At 38.8% G+C, this 22,521-nt stretch overlaps 1 protein-coding gene across 1 annotated transcript in view; it reads left to right on the top strand.

Moving 5' to 3' along the window:
* Window positions 1–22,521, top strand: part of COL21A1 (collagen type XXI alpha 1 chain) — a 197,591-nt gene that overhangs the window by 46,731 nt on the left and 128,339 nt on the right. The window contains exons 2-6 of the mRNA XM_005300199.5: window positions 3,773–3,898; window positions 9,867–10,418; window positions 13,162–13,330; window positions 13,441–13,657; window positions 16,790–16,963. Coding sequence (XP_005300256.2) covers window positions 3,811–3,898; window positions 9,867–10,418; window positions 13,162–13,330; window positions 13,441–13,657; window positions 16,790–16,963 — 1,200 coding nt within the window. The 5' untranslated portion in view covers window positions 3,773–3,810. The remainder of the gene's footprint in view (window positions 1–3,772; window positions 3,899–9,866; window positions 10,419–13,161; window positions 13,331–13,440; window positions 13,658–16,789; window positions 16,964–22,521) is intronic.

Raw genomic sequence — 22,521 nt, 5'->3', positions numbered from 1 at the left:
TCTTCTGTTTCTTTTGGTACCACTTGGCCTTAGTTTTCACTTCTTGAAGGATAGCTTTTAATTTTGCCAAGATGACATTTTGGCATGGTGAGTCTAAGGTTATGTATCTCAAAACCATCAGGTCTGGGAATCCCAGACTGGGATTAACAGCTTTCCAATGGTATAAATCTTATGTTTCTGGTCCTTTCAGCTTTCTAGATTATTGAATCTTAAATTCACAGTGTTTTGATTACCTTTCAGCTTTTTTTTTTTTACACACAGTTAATGGTTTTAATGGCCTCTATTTCAAATTGCTAGAAATTAGCACTTAAGTCTGTTTGAAATAAGACTGGTATCCGGGCATTCAAATGGAATCAAACAGTACTCTTTAGTTTGAGCAGTAGGTGTGATAGCAGCAGATAAAGTAAGGTGAGAATTGAAGTGGGAGTGGGGAGAGGCAAGATGGTAATCAGAAAGAATTATTTAAATTAAAAATCTGCAGTTTTATTATTTACCAGAGCTAGAAATACTCTGGTCTTCCAGTACAAAAGAGGGTAAGTAAACTTTTCTACTACTAGATCAGTTTGAGATAAAATTCCTATCCTAGCATACCTAACAAATGCAAGCTTAATAGGTAATATATATTAATGCATATAGACTTTTATTCATGTGTAACAGGTATGCTGTCTTTTGTTTCTTAAGTTCTGTTTGTACTTTGTAAGTAAATGTAGTAAAAAAAAAATTAAAAAACACTAGAGATCGAAAGTTCTTGAGTTGGTTCCTCAACAGTCTGATTATAGATTTCTTTGGGACTATGGCAGTAATGGTGGGGGCAGAGGGCAAAGTAACTTGTGTTCATAATGAAGTGTGCACAAACCCTGTTGGGAAGGGACGTTCTGTGTTTGTACAGCATCTACCAGAATGTGTTCTGGTCCCTGATTGGAGCTCCTACATTCTACTACAATACAAATAATAAATAAATAGAACATGTTGCAGAAAAGTAGGTTTATTTGAAAAAGAAAATGGTAGTGTCACCTTGTCTTACTGACTTACGTAGACCATAATAATTTGAAAGAGGTAAAATAAAATAGGTTTCTTGTAAGTGTTAACATTGCCTCTTCTTTACTTGTTATAAGTTAACTAGCATTTCTGGAAGCTGATCTTTCTTTTGTGCTTTGTTTTTAAGTCCCTAGTATTTAGCCTCGGCTCAGGTCAGAAGTCAGATTTCACAGAGGTTGTGTATGGAGGAAATTAAAAAAAAAAAAAAAAAAGTTGGACTGAGATGAATGCCTTGTAAGTAATAGAAAATGCAAGAAGCTGACTTAGAAGCCAAACTACAGCAACGTACTCCTTTTGGCTCATATGCTAGAGTAAGAAAAATTCCCCAAAATAATGGAAAAATTCTGAGTTTGATTGGAGAACTTGTTCAAGTTGCACATCTTTCATTTAGTACATACCTATCATGAGTCCACAGAGAATAAACTTGAATCTGAAATTCTTACCTTTCCAATACTTTTTCCCTTGTCCCCAAATCTCAGGAAAACCTCCCCTCCCCCCATCACCAACCTAATACAAACTTTGCCTCTGGTATGTTGGTATTTGTGGGACCAAGGCTCTATTAAACTGTTACAGAATGTAAATTCTCTTCTGGATGCCTAGTACATTATGGCACATTAGTAGCATTCTTTTTATTGTACTCCTTTGGCTACCTTTGGTAAAGGAAATGATTATTTGTTTCCATTTACCTGCTCATTGTGGCCCTTCTCATGTGTCAAAACAAAATGCTGCATGCCTGTATCCAGAGTGGGTGTTCTGTAGTACTTAGAAGTTTCTCCACATCTAATCAGTTTCTAATTATTACCAGGGTGGGAGATGCTGTCCATACCTATAGGAAGACCTTTTTTTTTTTTTTTTGCACTGAAAAGATTACAATCAAAGGAGACAAGGAACATACAAAGGATGAGGGAGAAGGACACTATACATATATGTACAGGTGTTATATATTTAAATAAAATACATTGACATTTTATTTTGTTATTAAACAAATGTCTTTCATTTACATCCAGTGGCACTTTCATCTATGTATTATTTGTAGGCCCATTTAATGTGTGAATCATTGAAAACATGGGTCTTGAGGAGGGATTTGAAGGAGGATATGTTAGTGACCCTGTAGGTCAGCTCAGGGAGAGGATTCCATGTTTATGTCAAAAAGGTGCAAAGAAGTTTTTTAGACAAATGAACAAGTGGGTGGTCAAGACCAACATGGTTGACAGAAGAGAAGGATGGGGGCGGAGGGTAATGTCTGTATTAGTCTAGTCTTATTCTGTGAAGTTTTAAGTTCAATGGGAGTTAAGGGTGTTTAGCATCTTTTAAAACTGGGCCCCTGTTTAGTTATTGGGTTTTCTTGCTGAAGAGATAAAAAAAAGTTGTCAGATCAGCTACTAGACAGACGACTAGGTTTTATATCAAAACCAAGAAATTCAGTGGATATTGCCACTGTTGTGACACAAGAGATGCTGACAATGTATTAAGCAGAAAAAACAGCCTGCAGATTTATTTAAAATGTGCACACAGATAAGCAAGTGAGGATCAAATTCTGGTCTGCATTACATTTGTGCAACCACACTTGACCAAATTCACTTGCTTGTGCCAACAGTGCATTTTCCCCACTGACTTGAAGTTTGCATTTTGTAACTGAGACTGAATATGACCATTAAAGATATGCTTGTGTTCTAGACGATGAAAATACACAAAGTAAAGATTTAAAGTAATTGTCTCCTCTGTGTCTTGAAATTAGTTTAAAATTAATTAAGAGTAAAGTATAATATTCCAAAGTAGCCCTATTTCAGTTTTATTCATTAGAGTCCTATTTTAATACATAACAGGCATGGAATTAAGCAAAGAGTATAGTTATAAGATGTGGTTAAAATAAAATTTATCATGTAAACAAAGAGGCAAATCAGGGGTTGGAGCAAACAGAAGATGGGAGAGAATATCCAGAGTAAAAACTGTAATGGAGAAAAGGCAATATGAAATTTGTCATGGCATGTTGCATCTGCTAATATTAGTGGAAGCAATTTACTGATAACTTGCATTAATGCATGGCATTGTGCTCATCTTATTCTCCCTCTAATGCACAGCTCTACTGTAACACATTTGGGACAAGATTTTGATTTCAGTGACAGAAGATTAAATCTGCAGTAATGCCACTGAAATCAGCGGTCTCACTCCCAGGTCTACACCACAATCTTTGAGATCAGAATCTGACTCTCTTTCTTTGAGTTTCATAATAGTATATGAAATAGTGTAAATCACATAAATCAACATTATTTTGGGCAGGAAAAGTGCAATTCCAATAGCTAAGTATGGTGAAGGGGCCTACAATCATTCAAAGACCTATATTGTGTTTTGTGGCTCAGGCACTTTGTCCCCTCTTAAGAGCAATGAAGCAGCTGTGCATCCCAAGTGAATTACATTTCATGGAATAATTTCAAATTTGTGACTTTTGGACATAATGTACTTGCTACTTTTATATAATACCCTATAGTAAATGATAGTTGTTTCAGAGAACACCTAGGAGATGGTTCTAATTCTAGAATAAGGGTCAAATCTTTTTCACATTACTTACATGGACAGTACACCTGAAGTTATGGAAGATAGTCAGTAGGACTACTCAGGAGAGCAAGGTGAGCTGGATTTGATCCTGAGTCATTTTTATGCACAATTGGCAAAGCATAACTGTTCAGTTGTATTTTTGTTTGATAGAACTGTAATATATTTTCTTTTTTTACAGTTTAATTTAGGACTCAAAATTTTGGAAATAAAATATACATGGCACAGAACTTAAAGTTTCTTCAGACAATTTTAATTCTGCTACTTCAGGATTACATCTCGGCTGAAGATGGTGAAATAAGAGCAAGTAAGAGATATTTATTTAATTTTATTTATCTATCCTGGCTAGTTAAAAACATGTGTAGCGTATTCAGAGGACTGGATTATGATAGCTGTATCCAGGTCCACATATAGTACTTACTTAAATGTCAGTGGTGAATCGAGGAAAGGGAAGAGCATATTTGGATACAGACTGGCTAACCTAGTGAGGAGGGCTTTAAACTAGGTTTGAAGGGGGCAGGTGGCAAAGCCCACAGGTAAGTCAAGAACAATGAGACCTATGAGAAGGTTTGGAATGGGGGGGGGGGGAGCATGGGCTGTTAGAGAACGGATACAGGAGAGACAAACAGAACTGTGGGGGGGGGAGGAAATCAAATGAGTATCTTAGATGTCTGTATACTAATGCAAGAAGTACGGGGAATAAGCAGGAAGAACTCAAAATGCTAGTAAATAAACACAACTATGACATAGTTGGCATCATAGAGATCTGGTGGGATATACACATGACTGGAATATTGGTATAGAAGGGTACAGCTTGCTCAGGAAGGACTGGCAGGGGAAAAAAAGGGAGGAGGTGTTGCCTTATATATTAAAAATGTATACACTTGGACTGAGACTGAGATGGAAATAGAAGACAGACTTGTTGAAAATCTCTGGATAAGGATAAAAGGGGTACAAAACAAGGGTAATGTCATGGTAGGGGTCTACTACAGACCAGCTAACCAGGTAGAAGAGGTGGATGAGGCTTTTTTAAACAGCTAACAAAATCATTCAAAGCACAGGACTTGGTGATGATGGGGGACTTCAACTACCCAGACATCTGTTGGGAAAATAACACAACATGGCACAGATTATCCAATAAGTTCTTGGAATGTATAGGAGACAATTTTTTATTTCAGAAGGTGGAGAGAGCTACCAGGGGAGAGGCTGTTGTAGATTTGATTTTTGACAAATAGGGAGGAACTGGTTGAGAATTTGAAAGTGGAAGGCAGCTTGGGGGAAGTGATCATGAAATGGTAGAGTTCATGATTCTAATGAATGGTAGGAGGGAGAAGAGCAAAATAAAGACAATGGATTTCAAGAAGGCAGACTTTAGTAAACTCAGAGCATTGGTAGGTAAGATCCCATGGGAAGCAAGTCTAAGGGGAAAAACAATTGAAGACCGTTGGCAGTTTTTCAAAGAGACATTATTAAGGGCACAAGAGAAAACAATCCCCTGTGTAAGAAAGATAGGAAGTATGGCAAGAGACCAGCCTGGCTTAACCAGGAGAACTTCAATGATCTAAAAATAAAAAAGGAGTCCTACAAAAAGTGGACACTAGGTCAAATTACAAAGGATGAATATAAACAAATAACACAAGTACATAGGGACAGAATTAGAAAGGCCAAGGCAAAAAACAAGATCAGACTAGCTAGAGACTTAAAGGGTAACAAGAAAACATTCTACAAATACATTAGAAGCAAGAGGAAGACTAAGGACATGGTAGGCCCATTACTCAATAGGGGTGGGGGTGCGGGGAAATGGAAATGGCAGGTTCTTAATGGCTTCTTTGTTTTGATTTTCACCAAGAAGGCTGGTGGTGATTGGATGTCTAACATAGTGAATACCAGTGAAAATGAGTTAGGATCAGAAGAGGCTAAAATAGGGAAAGAACGAGTTAAAAATTACTTGAACGAATTAGATGTCTTCAAGTCACCAGGGCCTGATGAAATGCATCCTAGAATACTCATGGAGCTGACTGAGGAGATATCTGAGCCATTAGTGATTATCATTGAGAAGTCATGGAAGACAGAAGAGATTCCAGAAGACTGGAAAAGGGCAAATATAGTGCCCATCTATAAAAAAGGGAAATAAGGACAAACCAGGGAATTACAGACCAGTCAGATTAACTTCTGTACCTGGAAAGAGAATGGAGCAAATTAAGCAATTGGTTTGCAAACATCTAGAAGATAATAAGGTGATAAGTAATAGTCAGCATGGATTTGTCAAAAACAAATAATGTCATACCAACCTGATAGCTTTCTTTGACAGGGTAACAAGCCTTGTGGATGGGGGGAAATGGTAGATATGGTACATCTTGATTTTAGTAAAGCTTTTGATACAGTCCCGCATGACCCTCTCATAATCAAACTAGGGAAATGCAACCTAGATGGAGCTACTATAAGGTGGGTGCAAACCTGGTTGGAAAACAGTTCCCAGAGAGTAGTTATCAGTGGTTTACAGTCATGCTGGAAGGGCATAACAAGTGGGGTCCCGCAGCGATCAGTTCTGAGTCTGGTTCTGTTTAATATCTTCATCAATGATTTAGATAACAGCATACAGTGTACAAGCTGGGAGGGCTTGCAAGTGCTTTGGAGGATAGGATTAACATTCAAAATGATCTGGAGAAACTGGAGAAATGGTCTGAAGTAAATAGGATGAAATTCAATAAGGATGAATGCAAAGTACTCCATTTAGGAAGGAACAATCAGTTGCACACATACAAAATGGGAAATGACTGCCGAGGAAGGAGTACTGCAGAAAGGGATCTGGGGGTCATAGTGGACCACAAGCTAAATATGAGTCAACAGTGTAACACTGTTGTAAAAAATGCAAACATTATTCTGGGATTTATTAGCAGGAGTGTTGTAAGCAAGACATGAGAAGTAATTATTCCCCTCTACTCTGCTCTGATTAGGTCTCAACTGGAGTATTGTGTCCAGTTTTGGGTGCCACATATCAGGAAGGATGTGAACAAATTGGAGAGAGTTCAGAGAAGAGCAACAAAAATGATGAAAGGTTTAGAAAACATGACCTATGAGGGAAGATTGAAAAAACTGGGTTTGTTTAGTTTGGAAAAGAGAAGACTGAGAAGGGACATAACAGTTTTCAAGTATGTAAAAGGTTGTTAAAAGGATGAGGAAGAAAAATTGTTTTTCTTAAACTCTGAGAATACCACAAGAAGCAATGGGCTAAAATTGCAGCAAGGGAGGTTTAGGTTGGACGTTAGGAAAAACTTCCTAACTGTCAGGGTGGTTAAGCACTGGAATAATTTGCCTAGGGAGGTTGTGGAATCTCCATCATTGGAGATTTTTAAGAGTAGGTTAGACAAATACCTGTCAGGAATGGTCATAAGAATGGCCGTACCGGGTCAGACCAAAGGTCCATCTAGCCCAGTATCCTGTTTACCAACAGTGGCCAATGCCAGGCTCCCCAGAGGGAGTGGACCTAACAGGCAATGATCAAGTGATTTCTCTCCTGCCATCCATCTCCATCCTCTGACAAACAGAGGCTAGGGACACCATTCCTTACCCATCCTGGCTAATAGCCATGGACTTAACCACCATGAATTTATCCAGTTCTCTTTTAAACGCTGTTATAGTCCTAGCCTTCACAACCTCCTTAGGTAAGGAGTTCCACAAGTTCACTGTGCGCTGCGTGAAGAAGAACTTCCTTGTATTTGTTTTAAACCTGCTGCCTATTAATTTCATTTGGTGACGCCTAGTTCTTGTATTATGGGAATAAGTAAATAACTTTTCCTTATTCACTTTCTCCACGTCACTCATGATTTTATATACCTCTATCATATCCCCCCATAGTCTCCTCTTTTCGAAGCTGAAGTGTCCTAGCCTCTTTAATCTCTCCTCATATGGGACCCGTTCCAAACCCCAAATCATTTTAGTTGCCCTTTTCTGAACCTTTTCTAGTGCCAGTATATCTTTTTTGAGATGAGGAGACCACATCTGTATGCAGTATTTAAGATGTGGGCATACCATCGATTTATATAAGGGCAATAATATATTCTCAGTCTCTATCCCCTTTTTAATGATTCCTAACATCCTGTTTGCTTTTTTGACCACCTTTGCACACTGCGTGGACATCTTCAGAGAACTATCCATGATGACTCCAAGATCTTTTTCCTGACTTGTTGTAGGTAAATTAGCCCCCATGATATTGTATGTATAGTTGGGGTTATTTTTTCCAACGTGCATTACTTTACATTTATCCACATTAAATTTCATTTGCCATTTTGTTGCCCAATCACTTAGTTTTGTGACATCTTTTTGAAGTTCGTCATATTCTGCTTTGGTCTTAACTATCTTGAGCAGTTTAGTATCATCTGCAACCTTTGCCACCTCACTGTTTACCCCTTTCTCCAGATTATTTATAAATAATTTGAATAGGATTGGTCCGAGGACTGACCCTTGGGGAACACCACTAGTTACCCCTCTCCATTCTGAGAATTTACCATTAATGCCTACCCTTTGTTCCCTGTCTTTTAACCAGTTCTCAATCCATGAAAGGCCCTTCCCTTTTATCCCATGACAGCTTAATTTATGTAAGAGCCTTTGGTGAGGGACCTTATCAAAGGCTTTCTGGAAATCTAAGTACACTATGTCCACTGGATCCCCCTTGTCCACATGTTTGTTGACCCCTTCAAAGAACTCTAATAGATTAGTAAGACACGATTTCCCTTTACAGAAACCATGTTGACTATTGCTCAACAGTTTGTTTTTCTGTGTGTCTGATTTTATTCTTAACTATTGTTTCGACTAATTTGCCCGGTACTGACGTTAGACTTACCGGTCTGTAATTGCCGGGATCACCTCTAGAGCCCTTTTTAAATATGGGTGTTACATTGGCTAACTTCCAGTCATTGGGTACAGAAGCCGATTTAAAGGACAGGTTACAAACCTTAGTTAATAGTTCCGCAACTTCACATTTGAGTTCTTTCAGAACTCTTGGGTGAATGCCATCTGGTTCCGGTGACGTGTTAATGTTAAGTTTATCAATTAATTCCAAAACCTCCTCTAGTGACACTTCAATCTGTGACAGTTCCTCAGATTTGTCACCTACAAAAGCCGGCTCAGGTTTGGGAATCTCCCGAACATCCTCAGCCGTGAAGACTGAAGCAAAGAATTCATTTAGTTTCTCCGCAATGAAACTAGATAATTAGTCCTGCCACAAGTGCAGGGGACTGGACTAGATGAGCTCTTGAGGTCCCTTCCAGTTCTATGATTCTATGAATTGTCACTGATGAAAGGTTCTTGATGTATGTACCTGTAGCCATAATATTTTACGTTTCCTGCAGGAAGGGAATGTCTCTATTTTTAAAAAGTGGGAACTGATTTTTATTTAATGGATAATTCCTAAGGGGCAAGTTGAACTCTAATAAGGCTTCAAGACCATGACCACTCTTTATTAAATGCATATGGCTTGCTTATTCCAAAATTGTCCTTTGTACTGCCTCTCCTCCAGAAGTCATGTGATTCAGATAGCTGTTTGTATAGCAACAATAAGACAGTAATATTGAAACCTATGCAGATGTCATTATGCAATTGCATTACACTTTATATTAAAAATAGTGCACCTTCTAACTACTATGCCCATAAACACATGTTCCACTCTTCTGTTATTGAGCTCAAATGATTCAATGACATCTCCTTAAAATATAATGGGCTACCAGTGCCATTCAACAGAGTTAAATGCTCTATAATTGTTATTGTAGATGCATGGTAGCAGTGTCAGATAAATTTTACATTGGGGTTGTGATCAGAAAATGATTCAGGAAAAATACCTTGCTGCTGAAATTAGCTGTACCCTGGCTGTGTGTGTTTTGTGTCAGATCTGCTTTTTTTACTGCTGTTATCATTGAGGACAAATACAGGTTTGGAAGAGAAAGCTGCATTCTTTTCTATCTCAGGCATCAAATGCAGTTGCTAGCTGAAGTTCTGATTCCAGAGTTTTTATTGTTGATTATGGATGGTGATAATGTGCACAAAAGGGCCCAGCTTGATTTTTTTTCAGATGCCAAGTCAAGTCTGCAGGTCTGACTGAAAATATCTTGTCTTCTGATAAATTTAGTAGATTATTTGATATGGCAATTATAAATGAGGAATTTACAAAATATTTGGCCAGCTGACTACAATATAACCAATCAGTGATAAATGAAAAAAGGATTGCTTGCAGTAGAGAAGATGCCCATTAAAAGTATTGCTTTGATTTTTGTTTTTAGGTTGCAGAACTGCTCCAGCGGATTTAGTTTTCATCTTAGATGGCTCCTACAGTGTTGGCCCAGAAAACTTTGAAATTATCAAAAGGTGGCTTGTCAATATTACAAGAAATTTTGACATAGGGCCAAAGTTTATTCAAGTTGGAGTAGTCCAGTACAGTGATTACCCTGTACTTGAAATCCCACTAGGAACTCATGATTCCACTGAAAACCTAATCAGAGAAATGGAATTCATACAATATTTAGGTGGAAATACGAGAACAGGAAGAGCTATACAGTTTTCGATTGACCACCTTTTTGCTAAATCCTCAAGATTTCTAACTAAAATAGCTGTTGTTCTCACTGATGGCAAGTCCCAAGATGAAGTCAAAGATGCAGCAGCAGAAGCAAGAAAAAACAAAATCACTTTGTTTGCTATTGGTGTTGGCTCAGAAATTGAGGAGGATGAACTTAGAGCTATTGCCAACAAGCCTTCATCAACTTACGTATTTTACGTTGAAGATTATATTGCAATATCCAGAATAAGAGAAGTAATAAAGCAGAAACTCTGTGAAGGTAAACCTTAATATATCTTTGGAACATAGATAGTCTTAAAGTCTTGTGATATGTACTGCTGTGTGCATATTGCAGTATTTCAGTGGTGTCCTTTTGGTAAGTATATAGCTCCGCCACTAATGAATAATAACAAGTTTTGTTAGCTATTGTATGAACTTCTCCTGATTTTGATGCAGTATTATTTTTTTCAATTAAAAAAGGAAGCATTTTTGAGGAGTGATATGTTAATATGTTGTATATTTTCATCTCAGTGTGTGTTATTTTTATATGAAAATCTTCCCTTTGCTTTACCAGAATTTGCAAACACAAATCACTCAAGCTCTTTGCATTAGTGCTGAAAATATTGAGGTTAATTTTAATGCGTGTTGAGTTAAACCTTCAGGGATAAAAAAAAAAAAGTGTTAATACTAGTTCTCTAAGTTCCAGTTTAAGTCTGCAACACTGTTTATCACCTCTTAACAAATGGGAAGAGAGGTTCACATTAATAATAGGAGTGCTTCTGCTAGCAAGTGCTGAGAAGCCCAGGAGAGATTTAAAGGCTTTTGTTACAATTCCAGTGGATTTTGCCAAAATATTCTGCATAATTTTTAAACAGCATTTTTGGTAGAAGAATTAGCCAAAAACAACACTTTAAAGTGACTTTTTAAACTTCAAATGTTAGAAAAATAACAGCTAATTGAATTTTTATAACAACTTTATGAAACACTGACATTCCTCTAAAAAGTTAGCATAATGCTTCCAAAATCCATCACACAGAAGGACTTTGTTATACTTTGTTATACAATGAATATAGCATGCGTCAGCAGCATGTTTGTTGTGCTTGTTATACTATTAAGAGTTGATGTAAGACATACTTCAGTGGTACAATGTTTCTGCATTTAGCAGGAGTAAGATAAAAATATTTTCCTTTGTTTTTATCTTGAAGTATGGACTTCATTGAAAAAATGTGGTAATTATTTGTTTATATTGAGGTACAAGTGTTAGTCTCTTCATACATAAATGAAAATCACAATCATCCAATTTACTGTAGTCGATATACTGTAACTTAAATAGTGGGGGGGAAGCCAATCTAAAAAATGACTGAAGTCCACTTAAACATAGAGATTCTTTAATAAAAAATTGATACAGGGAGAAGTTTCCCAGAGTAAAGACTCATAGATTATTTTCATTACATACAATTTGCCAAGGTAGACCCATGGTCTATCAACTTGGGTATCTTATGAAGGATACCACTGCCTAAATCTGATTCTTCAGAAGAGGGTCAACCTTCCCTATAAACAACCTGGCCAGTTGTGCAGTGGTGTATATACAGGACTCCCTTCCTGAACCCTGGGTTAATCAATGAGCTGAAGTATGTGATTTAGTTACCTGTTTTTGAATATAAGTGTTACTAATGGCAATAAAATTATCCAGCACCTTTAAAAAATCTAGTTGCTGTATTTCTCTCTCTCAACTCCCATGGCAGCAAATTCTATATGCTGACTACACATTGCATCTGACTACCTTCACCATCCCTGTTGTGGGCAAATGACTCCATGTACATTAGTAGGGCAGACTCCCTCAGTTCCCACATTCGGAAGGAGCCAGAAGACTCTTTGGCCTAATGGACATCTTTCTTCTATCTATGTCCTGTACCAGAACTATTATCCAGGGATGAATCCTTCTCTCTTCCCTCTTTATTTCTATAACACACACACACACACACACACACACATACTAGTATCAATAGTCAATTAGGGGATCTCATTCTCATGAATCCGATCATTGAGAAGGGACCAGTGTCAGCTAGCTATGCCCTGATTAAACCAGCAATGAGCTACGCATCTACCCTCTTAAAATAGGAAGCAGCTTCTGTAGCTGGATGTCTAGGGTGCCCGTGTGTATCCGAGTAATGGCTGAGATAGTCTATCCCTAATAAAAAGCTTTACAGAAATGGAGATATAATAATGTTTTATATGTCTGTACTGCCTTTCATCTGAGGAGCTCAAACTGTATTAGTGACAGTGGGTATGTCTCCCACACTAGGTATGTCTACATTGCAGCTGGAAGCAAGCTTCCCAGCCAGGATAGACAGGCTGGTGCTAGCAGGGCTCAAGCTAGTTTGGTAAAAATAGCACTGTGGTTGTTGCGGCTCCAGAGGAGACTCGGGCTGGCTACCTGAACTCAAACCCAGAGGGTCAGGTGGGCTTGAGAGCCCAAGCTGCCACCCAAGCCACAATGTTCACACTGCTGTTTTTAGCGTGCTAGCTTGAGCCCTGCTAGCACAAGTCTGTCTATCTGGTCTGGGAGTCTCACTCACAATTGCGGTGTGGACATACCCCTTGTTCCTGCCGCAATATCCATCAGGTTCCCAGGAGAACAAGCTGTGCACAGCAGCTATTTCCACCAACAAACTCACAGAGATCCAAAAGTTTAGTGCTGTGTGGAGGGGATTTGGAGGACACCTGGCAAAGAGGGGAACATGTGACAGAGGTTCTGCTTCCAGGCCCTTGTATTTTGGGGTTTTCTACTCCATTTTTCATTCATTCATCTCTTCTGAATCCTGTAGCATAGAGAAATATTTGTCCCAAAGAGTTTCAGTATTTCTTCCATAGTCTTGTTTTGGTATTGAAACAAAGAAGTTGAGAACTTTATACTTTAGCCTAAAATCTTTCACAGTTTGTCAAACAGATGCAGTATCAAATAGCAGTTTTAGTGTTTTCAGAATTGATTGCTGTCAACTATTCTGTCTATTGCTTTATAGAATCTGTTTGTCCAACAAGAATTCCAGTGGCAGCTCGAGATGAAAAAGGATTTGATATTCTTCTAGGATTAGGTGTGAAGAAAAAGGTTAAAAAGAGAATTCAAATCCCATCTTCTAATGCAAAAGCTTATGAAATAACATCAAACATTGACTTGTCAGAATTTACAAGGTACTTCATTGTAGAAAGTTATACAGTTTGGGATAAAAATGCGGTTTATTAAAATATATGGGATTTGTTTCAGAATTTCCCATTTAGAATGTATGTGTTTTTTTCCCTAGGAATGTGTTTCCAGAAGGTCTTCCTCCATCATATGTGTTCGTCTCCACACAGAGGTTTAAGGTCAGAAAGACATGGGATTTGTGGAGGATTCTAAGCCTGGATGGGAGGCCGCAAATAACAGTTACTGTAAATGGGGAAGATAAAACATTATCCTTTACTACAACAAGCTTAGTAAATGGAACTCAGGTTGTCACTTTCACTGCATCTCATGTAAAGGTAAAGAGTACATTTATCTTGTATTGGAATATTCATGAGAATACAGGTTTATTTCCTTGGTTCTTTACCTTTGTTAAGATATACGAGCTCCTGAATTTGTAAATATTTGAAAATAGCTGGATGATGCCTCATACTACATGCTGGTGTTAGTTGAAAAAAATATTTTTTATTTATTACAAAGATAGCATCTCTGTCACTTAGTAAATGTATTTTGATAAAAATAATCTAGTTTTAGAGATGGATTTTGCTCCTGTATTTGTAGAGCAATGGTTTTCAGCCTTTTTTCATTTGCGGGCCCCTAAAAAATTTTGAATGGAGGTGCAGATCCCTTTGGAAATCTTAGATATAATCTGCAGATCCCCAGGGATCCGCGGACCACAGGTTGAAAACCACAGTTCTATGGTAGCAACAACCTTTTGTGGACCCCTTAGACATTGTTCGCAGACCCACAGGAGTCCATGGACCACAGGTTCAAAACCACCGTGGTAGAGGTTTCAAATTCTTTAATTATTTTCCATTTATTTATTTATTTATTAAAATAATTGTTTTCTAGTAGATTGGTTAGAAACTTGTGAATTTCAGTGCAACCTGGTTTATCCAATTCTGTGTCCAGTGAAAACGTCCTTATCTGGTTTGTTTGTTTGTTTTTTATTTGAATAATAGACAATCTGCACTAAATTTATTAGAACCCTCCAAGCACTTTGGAGTCCCAGAAACATTTTAGATAAACAAAGTTGTACTTTACTGGTACCTAAAATATTGGATTGGATATGAATGCTCATAAGAATAAATATGAAATAGTCTCTGGAGATCTTCTCTGATTCTCCAGAGAGAGTAACCATTTCTGTGATCCCCCATGGCAAAATTAAGTTTAATTCTTGACCATCATTATTTGAAATGGTTTACTCATTCCATTTCTTAGATGACAAATAGCACATGATAAGGAACACCATGTAAACAAAGGTGCCAACTGGAGTCTTAGCAGAGATCGCATTAAACTTTTAATATTGAAGAACCTTCTTACTATAGAGGTGGGGAAGGCAGCATTGCCATGCCAGAGTTGTAACAGTTCTGTAGGTGAATAGGTGGCTTCAGGGCTGTTAATCCAACATTTTTCTTTTACAATTAAATTTGCTTTAAAATGTTTAGTGTTCATTGGATATCTTTTCTGATCAATTTTAAAAACCACAAGTGAAAAGCAATTCTGAGTTTTGAAAAATAGTAGGGCTGTTGAGTAATTGCATTTAACTCTCTGTTATAAAAAATATCATTAATCGTTATTAAAAAAATAATCATGACTAATCACACTGTTAAACAATAGAATATCAATTGAAATTTATTGAATATTTTGGACGTTTTCTACATTTTCAAATATATTGATTTCTGTTACTACACAGAATACAAAGTGTACAGTGCTCACTTTATATTATTACTTTTTATTACAAATATTTGCACTGTAAAAATGATAAACAAAAGAAATTGTATTTTTCAATTCACCTCATAAAAGTACTGTAGTGCACTCTCTTTACCCTGAAAGTGTAACTTACAAATGTAGATTTTTTTTTGTTATATAACTGCACTCAAAAACAAAACAATGTAAAACTTTAGAGCCTACGAGTCCACTCAGTCCTACTTCTTGTTCAGCCAATCGCTCAGACAAACAAGTTTGTTTACATTTACGGGAGATACTCTTGCCTGCTTCTTATTTACAGTGTCACCTGAAATTGAGAACAGATGTTCGCATGACACTTTTCTAGCCAGAGTTGCAAGGTATTTACGTGCCAGATATACTAAACATTCATATGCCCCTTCATGGTTCAGCCACCATTCCAGAGGACATGCTTCCATGCTGATGATGCTCATTAATAAAAATAACGCATTAATTAACTTTGTGACTGAACTCCTTGGGGAAGAATTGTATGTCTCCTGTTCTGTTTTACCCTCATTCTGCCATATATTTCATAAAGCAGTCTCGGATGATGACCCAGCACACATTCATTTTAAGAACATTTTCACAGCAGATTTGACAATTGGCTGAAGTATGACTGAGTTGACTTGTAGGTTCTAAAGTTTTATATTGTTTTATTTTTGAAAGCAGTTACTTTTGGTACATAATTCTACATTTGTAAGTTCAACTTTCATGATAAAGAGATTGCACTGCAGTACTTGTATTAGGTGAATTGAAAAATACCAGTTATTTTGTTTTATCATTTTTACAGTGCAAATATTTGTAATAAAAAATAAATACAAAGTGAGCACTGTACACTTTGTATTCTGTATTGTAATTGAAATCAATATATTTGAACATGTAGATAACATCCAAAAATATTAAAATAAATGGTATTCTATTACTGTTTAGCAGCGCGATTAATCGTGCAATTAATCGTGATTAATTTTTTAATTGCTTTACAGCCCTAACAAATAGTCATTTATTTTCTTTACATTTGTTTTTTCAGCTTAGTATCCTCAAGCTGAACAGCAGTAATACTTATATAGTGCTTTACATAGTCAAACTCCGGCAGAGCAGTAGTTTTGTGAATGCCAGTGGTGTCTAATTGTTGGATTTAGGTACCTAAATTTGCAGTCAGGCACCTAAGTCCCTTTCGGAATCTAGCCCTTAGGCTACTAAGTCCTATTGTCCTTTAATGAAATTTTGGGTCCTGAGTGAATGAAAATGGGATTTAAGCTCTTATGAATATTTTACCCATGGTCTTTATCATTTTGGCTAGCTCACTGCTTAACAGGATTCCTCTATGAATTTTTGCAAATGTGGGGGTCTCTCTCTCTCTCTCTCTCTCTCTCTTTATATCCAGCGTAGTGAAGTATGGGAAAGTGACCTTTTTTTAAAAATAGGTTCAAAACTATTAGTTATTTTTAAATGGCTTAGCAGAATCTTGATTGTAAAATAAAGGTGATCTTGTGACATTTTGATTTTTTTATATCATTTGTCTTTTGCATTTTTTTTTTGCTCTGACACAGCCATGACCTTTGCTGTATTTTGCCATGACAATAGATTTGCCAGTCTTATTAATAGATAAAAACAAGTGGATAAATAGTTGAGATCAAATTTCATAATTCTTTAAATTTAGGAAATTATATTTTAAAGTCCTCTTATTTTCTCCATTTTCTTAGACATTGTTTGACGAAGGCTGGCATCAGATTCGTCTCTTGGTAACAGAAGCACATGTAACTTTGTATATAGATGATCAAGAAACTGAAATGAAGCCATTACATCCTGTTTTAGGTATCTACATCAGTGGACTAACCCAAATAGGGAAATACCCTGGGAAAGAGGAAACTGTACAGGTGAGTCTAGAATATTGTCGGATGTAACATAGTTTGACACTATACCAGTTCAGTAGTACTGCAATCATTAGTCTTTTACCTAGTATTTCATTGCAGCCTTCTATTTCGATGGGGTTATACTTTCTAATATAATTCCTTCTGGGCTGACAATTTGAGATACATTTTAGCTAGTAATTAGAGAGATAGTCAACATTAAAAAAAGTCACATTTTGGTCTGAATTTCTTTTTCACCACAGCTATTGTAAGTAATACCTAACACTGCAGTAAGTGACAGAGATTAGGGGAAAATGTTTGTCTCTTTCTTCATGGGTGCTTAATTTACATGTTTGACAATATATGTATATAGTCAGTTTCACTTTTCCCTCTGTATTGGCAATTGTCCCTGATGTTTGTTCAGGTCTTTCACAGCAACAATGTAGAGAAAATCATTCTTGCCATAATGGCATTCTTGAGTACCCAAGAAGAATTATGTTACAGTAAAATGAACAGTTTGTTAAAGCAATGTTTTGGCAATAAACATTATTTAAAACTATTGGACTCTAAGGGCAGGGGAAGAATGTTTTTTGATGCAGTAATAAACAAATAACAGAGATGAAAGTTCTGTATATGCTATTCGTACAGCAGTATATAGTGCTTCTCTTTCATGTCATCATGGTTTGGAGGGCTCTGAAATGCTTATTCTGTAATTAAGGTTGTGACGGGTTGGATCACAGAAACCCCCTTGGGAGCTGCCACCCGATGTGCCAAGACTACTTCTGCCCCTGCTTTCCTGCCCTGTCAGCTTAGGACTTCAGTGCCCTGCCTGGTTTGAGCCAGACTCGCTAGCCTGCTGCAAACCTAGACCCAGGTCTGAATCACGTCCCCTAACAGCTGTAGGGTTACCTGAAAGCAGCTAACAGAAGTGTTCTTGTCTTTAACACTCAGATGCCCAACTCCCAATGGGGTCTAAACCCAAATAAATCCGTTTTACCCTGTATAAAGCTTATCTGAGCAAATGGCCTGTTCGGGAAACCCCAGAATAAGAATAAGAATAAGAATAAGAATAAGATCCTCTTATTAAAATATTGGATTTATACACGTCAAACAGTCAGCCACATCTAGCAATACTCTGGCTATGTTATGATTCACTCCAATTGGTCATTTCGGCCCCCCGGAAAACCCTGAGGCTCTTGAAATCTCAGATGGCCAAATATGCATGTTTTCATGTAGTCCTACATCAACTCCTGTGACACGTGCACTTGAATGAAGACTCCCTGCACCAAACCCCTGGGCACTTTGATTCCACTGCCAATTCCATCTCAATCGTGGTCATCCACCTCCGTGGACTTGATCCAGCAGGGATCGATTTACCGCGCCTAGTCTAGAAGCGATAAATCGACCCCCGTGCGCTCTCCCGTAGACTCCTATACTCCAGTGCCGCGAGAGGCGCAAGCAGAGTCGATGGGGGAGTGGCAGCAGTCAACTCACCGTGTTGAAGACACCGCAGTAAGTCGATCTAAGTATGTCAACTTCAGCTACGTTATTCACATAGCTGAAGTTGCGTAACTTAGATCGATTTCCCCCCCCCAGTGTAGACCAGGGCTTAATTGTAGAGTTTCCTGTCAGTCTTGACTTGGAGGGGCACAGTTTCATGCTACCATCAATTGGCTTCACGTGGTTTGGGGTGAGCATCTTCTGCACTAGAAGTTGAGTAGCTTTGGTGAGCCCATCATCCATAAAATTACTAGAAGCACTGGAATTCATGAGCAAAAGCTGAGTGCAGCTCACTTCTAATCGGGATTAAGAGATGGAGGAAGACCTGCATTGTGGAGGGTGGCAGTTCGTGGCTGCCAAGATACAAGATGGCAGAAGAGGGGGCTTTTGTGGAGGACTCAATTTCTTGGTTACATCCAGCCACAACCTCTCTAACAGGGCTGGATGTGGTTGTTTTCCAAGGGTCTAGATTTAAAGGGGTACTCCATAACTAAGTCCACCATAAAATAGAGAAAGGTTGTTCTATCACCAATACTCCTTCTCCTGATCCATGAGGTGCCTTTGCGTCACATCAATCTGCATAGGCTCCTGTTATGGAATAGTGCTTGGGGTCGGCTGGAATGGAGCAGGTCTAAGCTGGAGTTGTGGCTATGTCCTCTTCTTTTCTTGGCGTCGCTTAGACAGATGACTGTCGATCCAGATGCACAATTCAATACGAGTTCAGAATTGTGGGGGATTCGACCTGGGCCAATTAATCTTTTACGTTGTCATTCAGACTCTGGTGGAAATGGTAGATCTGGGCTGACCCTCTCCATGCCATGTTGGCAACCAGATGCTGAAAGTGAGCAGCATATGCCGAGATAGGCTGACAGCCTTGTCTGAGAAACTGTCGAATGTTACCAAAAAGCCATGGATGAACTCATCAAAATTAGTCAGCATTGGGCCCATCTGCTCCAGAAGCAGTGATTCTCAGTCTAGGGTTTCACCAGTCACCAGTCAATAAATGGATGATAAGCCCAACTTTGGTCTGGTCGTCAGGATACATTGTGGGACACATCCAGAACAAAAGGTGGCACTGGTTAAGAAAACCATGGAACGTCTGGCAATTCTCATGAAATCTTTCTGGCAGTGGAACCTTTGGGCCATGTTTCAGAGGGTCCATAGCTGGTGGTCCTGGAGGTACTGGAGATACTGAGATTTGTGAGCAGAGAGAGGCATTCTCCAGTTGCAGCTGGGCAAGTTGATTCCGAAGATGGTGGACCAACCATGCTAGGTGACCAGCCATTGCTTCAGCAGCAAGAGCAGGGGCAGTCTGTCAGCACTGCTGGGAGTATCCCCAAAAGCTGGGAGTATCCCCAAAAGGTAGCCATGTTGAGCAGAATGGGATGGCTCAGGTTCCGGGATGACTCAGGCTCAGAACACTCAGGGTATGTCTTTATTGCAGTTAAAAACCCACGGCTGGCCTGTGTCAGCTGACTTGGGCTTGCGGGGTTTGGGCTGCGGGGCTATAAAATTGCAGTGTAGATGTTCGGGCTCGGATTGGAGCCCAGGTTCTGGGACCCAGTGAGGGAGGAGTATCCCAGTGCGTGGCCTCCAGCCTGATCCCGAATGTCTACACTGCAGTATTATATCCCCATAGCTTGAGTCAGCCGACATGGGCCAGTCGCATGTTTTATTGCAATGTAGAGAAACCCTCAGGCTCACGAATGACTCATCAGACTCAGAACACTCATCACACTTTGCTTGCTGTCCCCACTACATTTCCCCTGTATACAAACTTAAAGCTCAGCTGTTGCTCGGCACCCATTTGTTTGTGAACATTTTAGTCTCCATTCAAATTGGGTGTGTTCCAATCCCCGTCTTGCATAAACTGATCCGGTGCAGAATTTGGATTGCCTTAAAACCTATTGAATGAGAGGTGGGCAATTGCAGTACATTGGGACCCAATGCAGAAAATGGACCTTGGCTGTATTGCTAAAGGCTTGTTTCTGCCACCCTTACAGTGCTGCCAAATGTCATAAATATCATGGGACAGCCCTGACATGCCTGCCTACTTTCCAGCTATGATCTCACAAATGTAGCTGGGCTGCAAGCAAGGGAGCAGGGATTTCCTAACAACCATCTAGGTTTCCACAATTCTGGTTCTGGTCCATGACTGGGACTCCTAGGTGCCATGGCAATGCAAATAATAATAATAAACTTGATAGCTGCGCCCTTCCTCGTGCTAAGTAGACCAACTGACTGAAGGGGAAGGTGGTTGCTAATTGAAACAGCTGAGATGTTAAATTAGTGAAATGACAGTTGCCCTTCAAAATTGGGAACCATTTATCTAAAGAAAGGGTACCTGATCTCTTCTTGATACTTTCACATAATTTCCACTGATGTCAGAGGAATTACTTGTGCATATTGAGGAGAGAATAAAAGTTGCAAGCAGCTACTGTCCCATCATTGGCTTACAGGAAGCATAAAGCACATAATATATGAAGTTGTGTCCCTGCTGTGCTGCCTTTATCATGCTTGTAAATTGTTAATGTTTGATTCTAGTCTGCCAAAATAAAATATGGAAAAGCCTGTAAGTATTTTTGATCTATTTAAGGAATGTAAAACACCTTTTTTCAATAGCTATGTGCTACCACAAAAAAGTAAGCAAAATTTTGGCTTTATAAGTAATTGCTAGCAATAAAACTACAGTACATAAAGCGTTCCATATGTTTGCTAAATAAATTAAATCCAGTTGTTAATTTCTTATGATTTCTTGATTTATAACAGTGTGGTACGAGACATTACTAATTAGACTGAGAATAATAGCAGCAACTCTGGGAAATATTGAGTTACTTAAATTAGATTAATTTTTTTGGTTTCTTTGAAAGATATATTTTCTTTTGTTTTCTCTCAGCTGTTTAACTTCTTAAATCTTTTAATATAAACATTCAGACTTTTAAAAGATATATTGTGCTTTTCATCATCAGGGTGCTTGAACATGCACCGAGATTAAAGCAGAGCCTTCTTACAGAATGTTACACAGGTGCTACTCACTGCTAGTGCGTCTCCTTGCGTCTAGGTCTGGGAATGTATCTCTTGCTGCATTGGGTACCCCCTTGCTGCTCATTGCTCACACTGTAATAGTCTCTCTTGTGATAACTCGGCCTTCTGGCCAGGTTCCCATTTAGTCCATCCCTTAAGGATTACGAAGTCCAGGAGGACATCTATCCAAATGCCATCACTGGAAAGGTGTTCAGCCCCTCCTTGGGCTCTGTGCTACTATAGCACTGGCTGGCAGGGGAACTCGGGCCCATCTGCTACACCAGGTTCCAGCCCAGGGACACTATAACCAGCAATCCAGGTCCACAGTCCCTTCCCCTGTCGCTGTTTCCCTGGGCTTCTTCCGACAACACCTCCCTGTCTTCTGTTTCCTGGTTCTGGGTTTCCACTGGAGCTTACTCTATTCCCCATGACTACTTCACCCCTCCTAGCTTCTTGCCAGACTCCTTACTCCAGAACAGGCTCCAAGGCCTTACTTTCCTCCTGTACTTCCTCCTCATCCCTGATGACCTCCCTCATACCAGGGAGTTTCTGAAGACTCTTTCCCCTGCAGCCCCATTCTACTCTCAGTTTCTTGGCTTTATGTTGGCCCAGCCCTTTCATAGGTGGCTTTATAGTGCTGGTCCAGTGGGGCTTCACTTTCACTTCACCTTGGCCCTCCTTCTCTGAGGTGACTCTAGCTGACCTAATTGGCCTCTCAAGCCCTCATTAACCCTGTTGAGGCTGATGTGGGGCCACACCCCATCACAAATAAATTGTCCTGTTTTTAGACCTTTAGCAGTTCTCTGTCTGGGTATCCTGCATTTTACTTATTTTTGGGAATGCTTGAGACCTCTTTTTATAATCTCTTAAACAAATTTTAGGGAACTGCATGGTCTGTCTGTGAGTCAGTGTTCCCAATGAGATTTTGTTCATGCTGTAAAATGGTTCTCTGCAAGAAAGACTGGATTGTGTTGCAGATTTCTTGTAGAAATCTCAAACATTTATTTTTACTGGAATTAGAGATGGAAGAGATATAAAAGGTCATCTAATCCATCCTTCAT

The sequence above is a fragment of the Chrysemys picta genome, chromosome 3, assembly GCF_011386835.1.
Source record: "Chrysemys picta bellii isolate R12L10 chromosome 3, ASM1138683v2, whole genome shotgun sequence".
In the NCBI taxonomy this organism is placed as follows: Eukaryota; Metazoa; Chordata; order Testudines; family Emydidae; genus Chrysemys; species Chrysemys picta.
The sequence above is the reverse complement of the archived record's forward strand: the minus strand, read 5'-3'. Positions and strand labels throughout refer to the sequence as shown.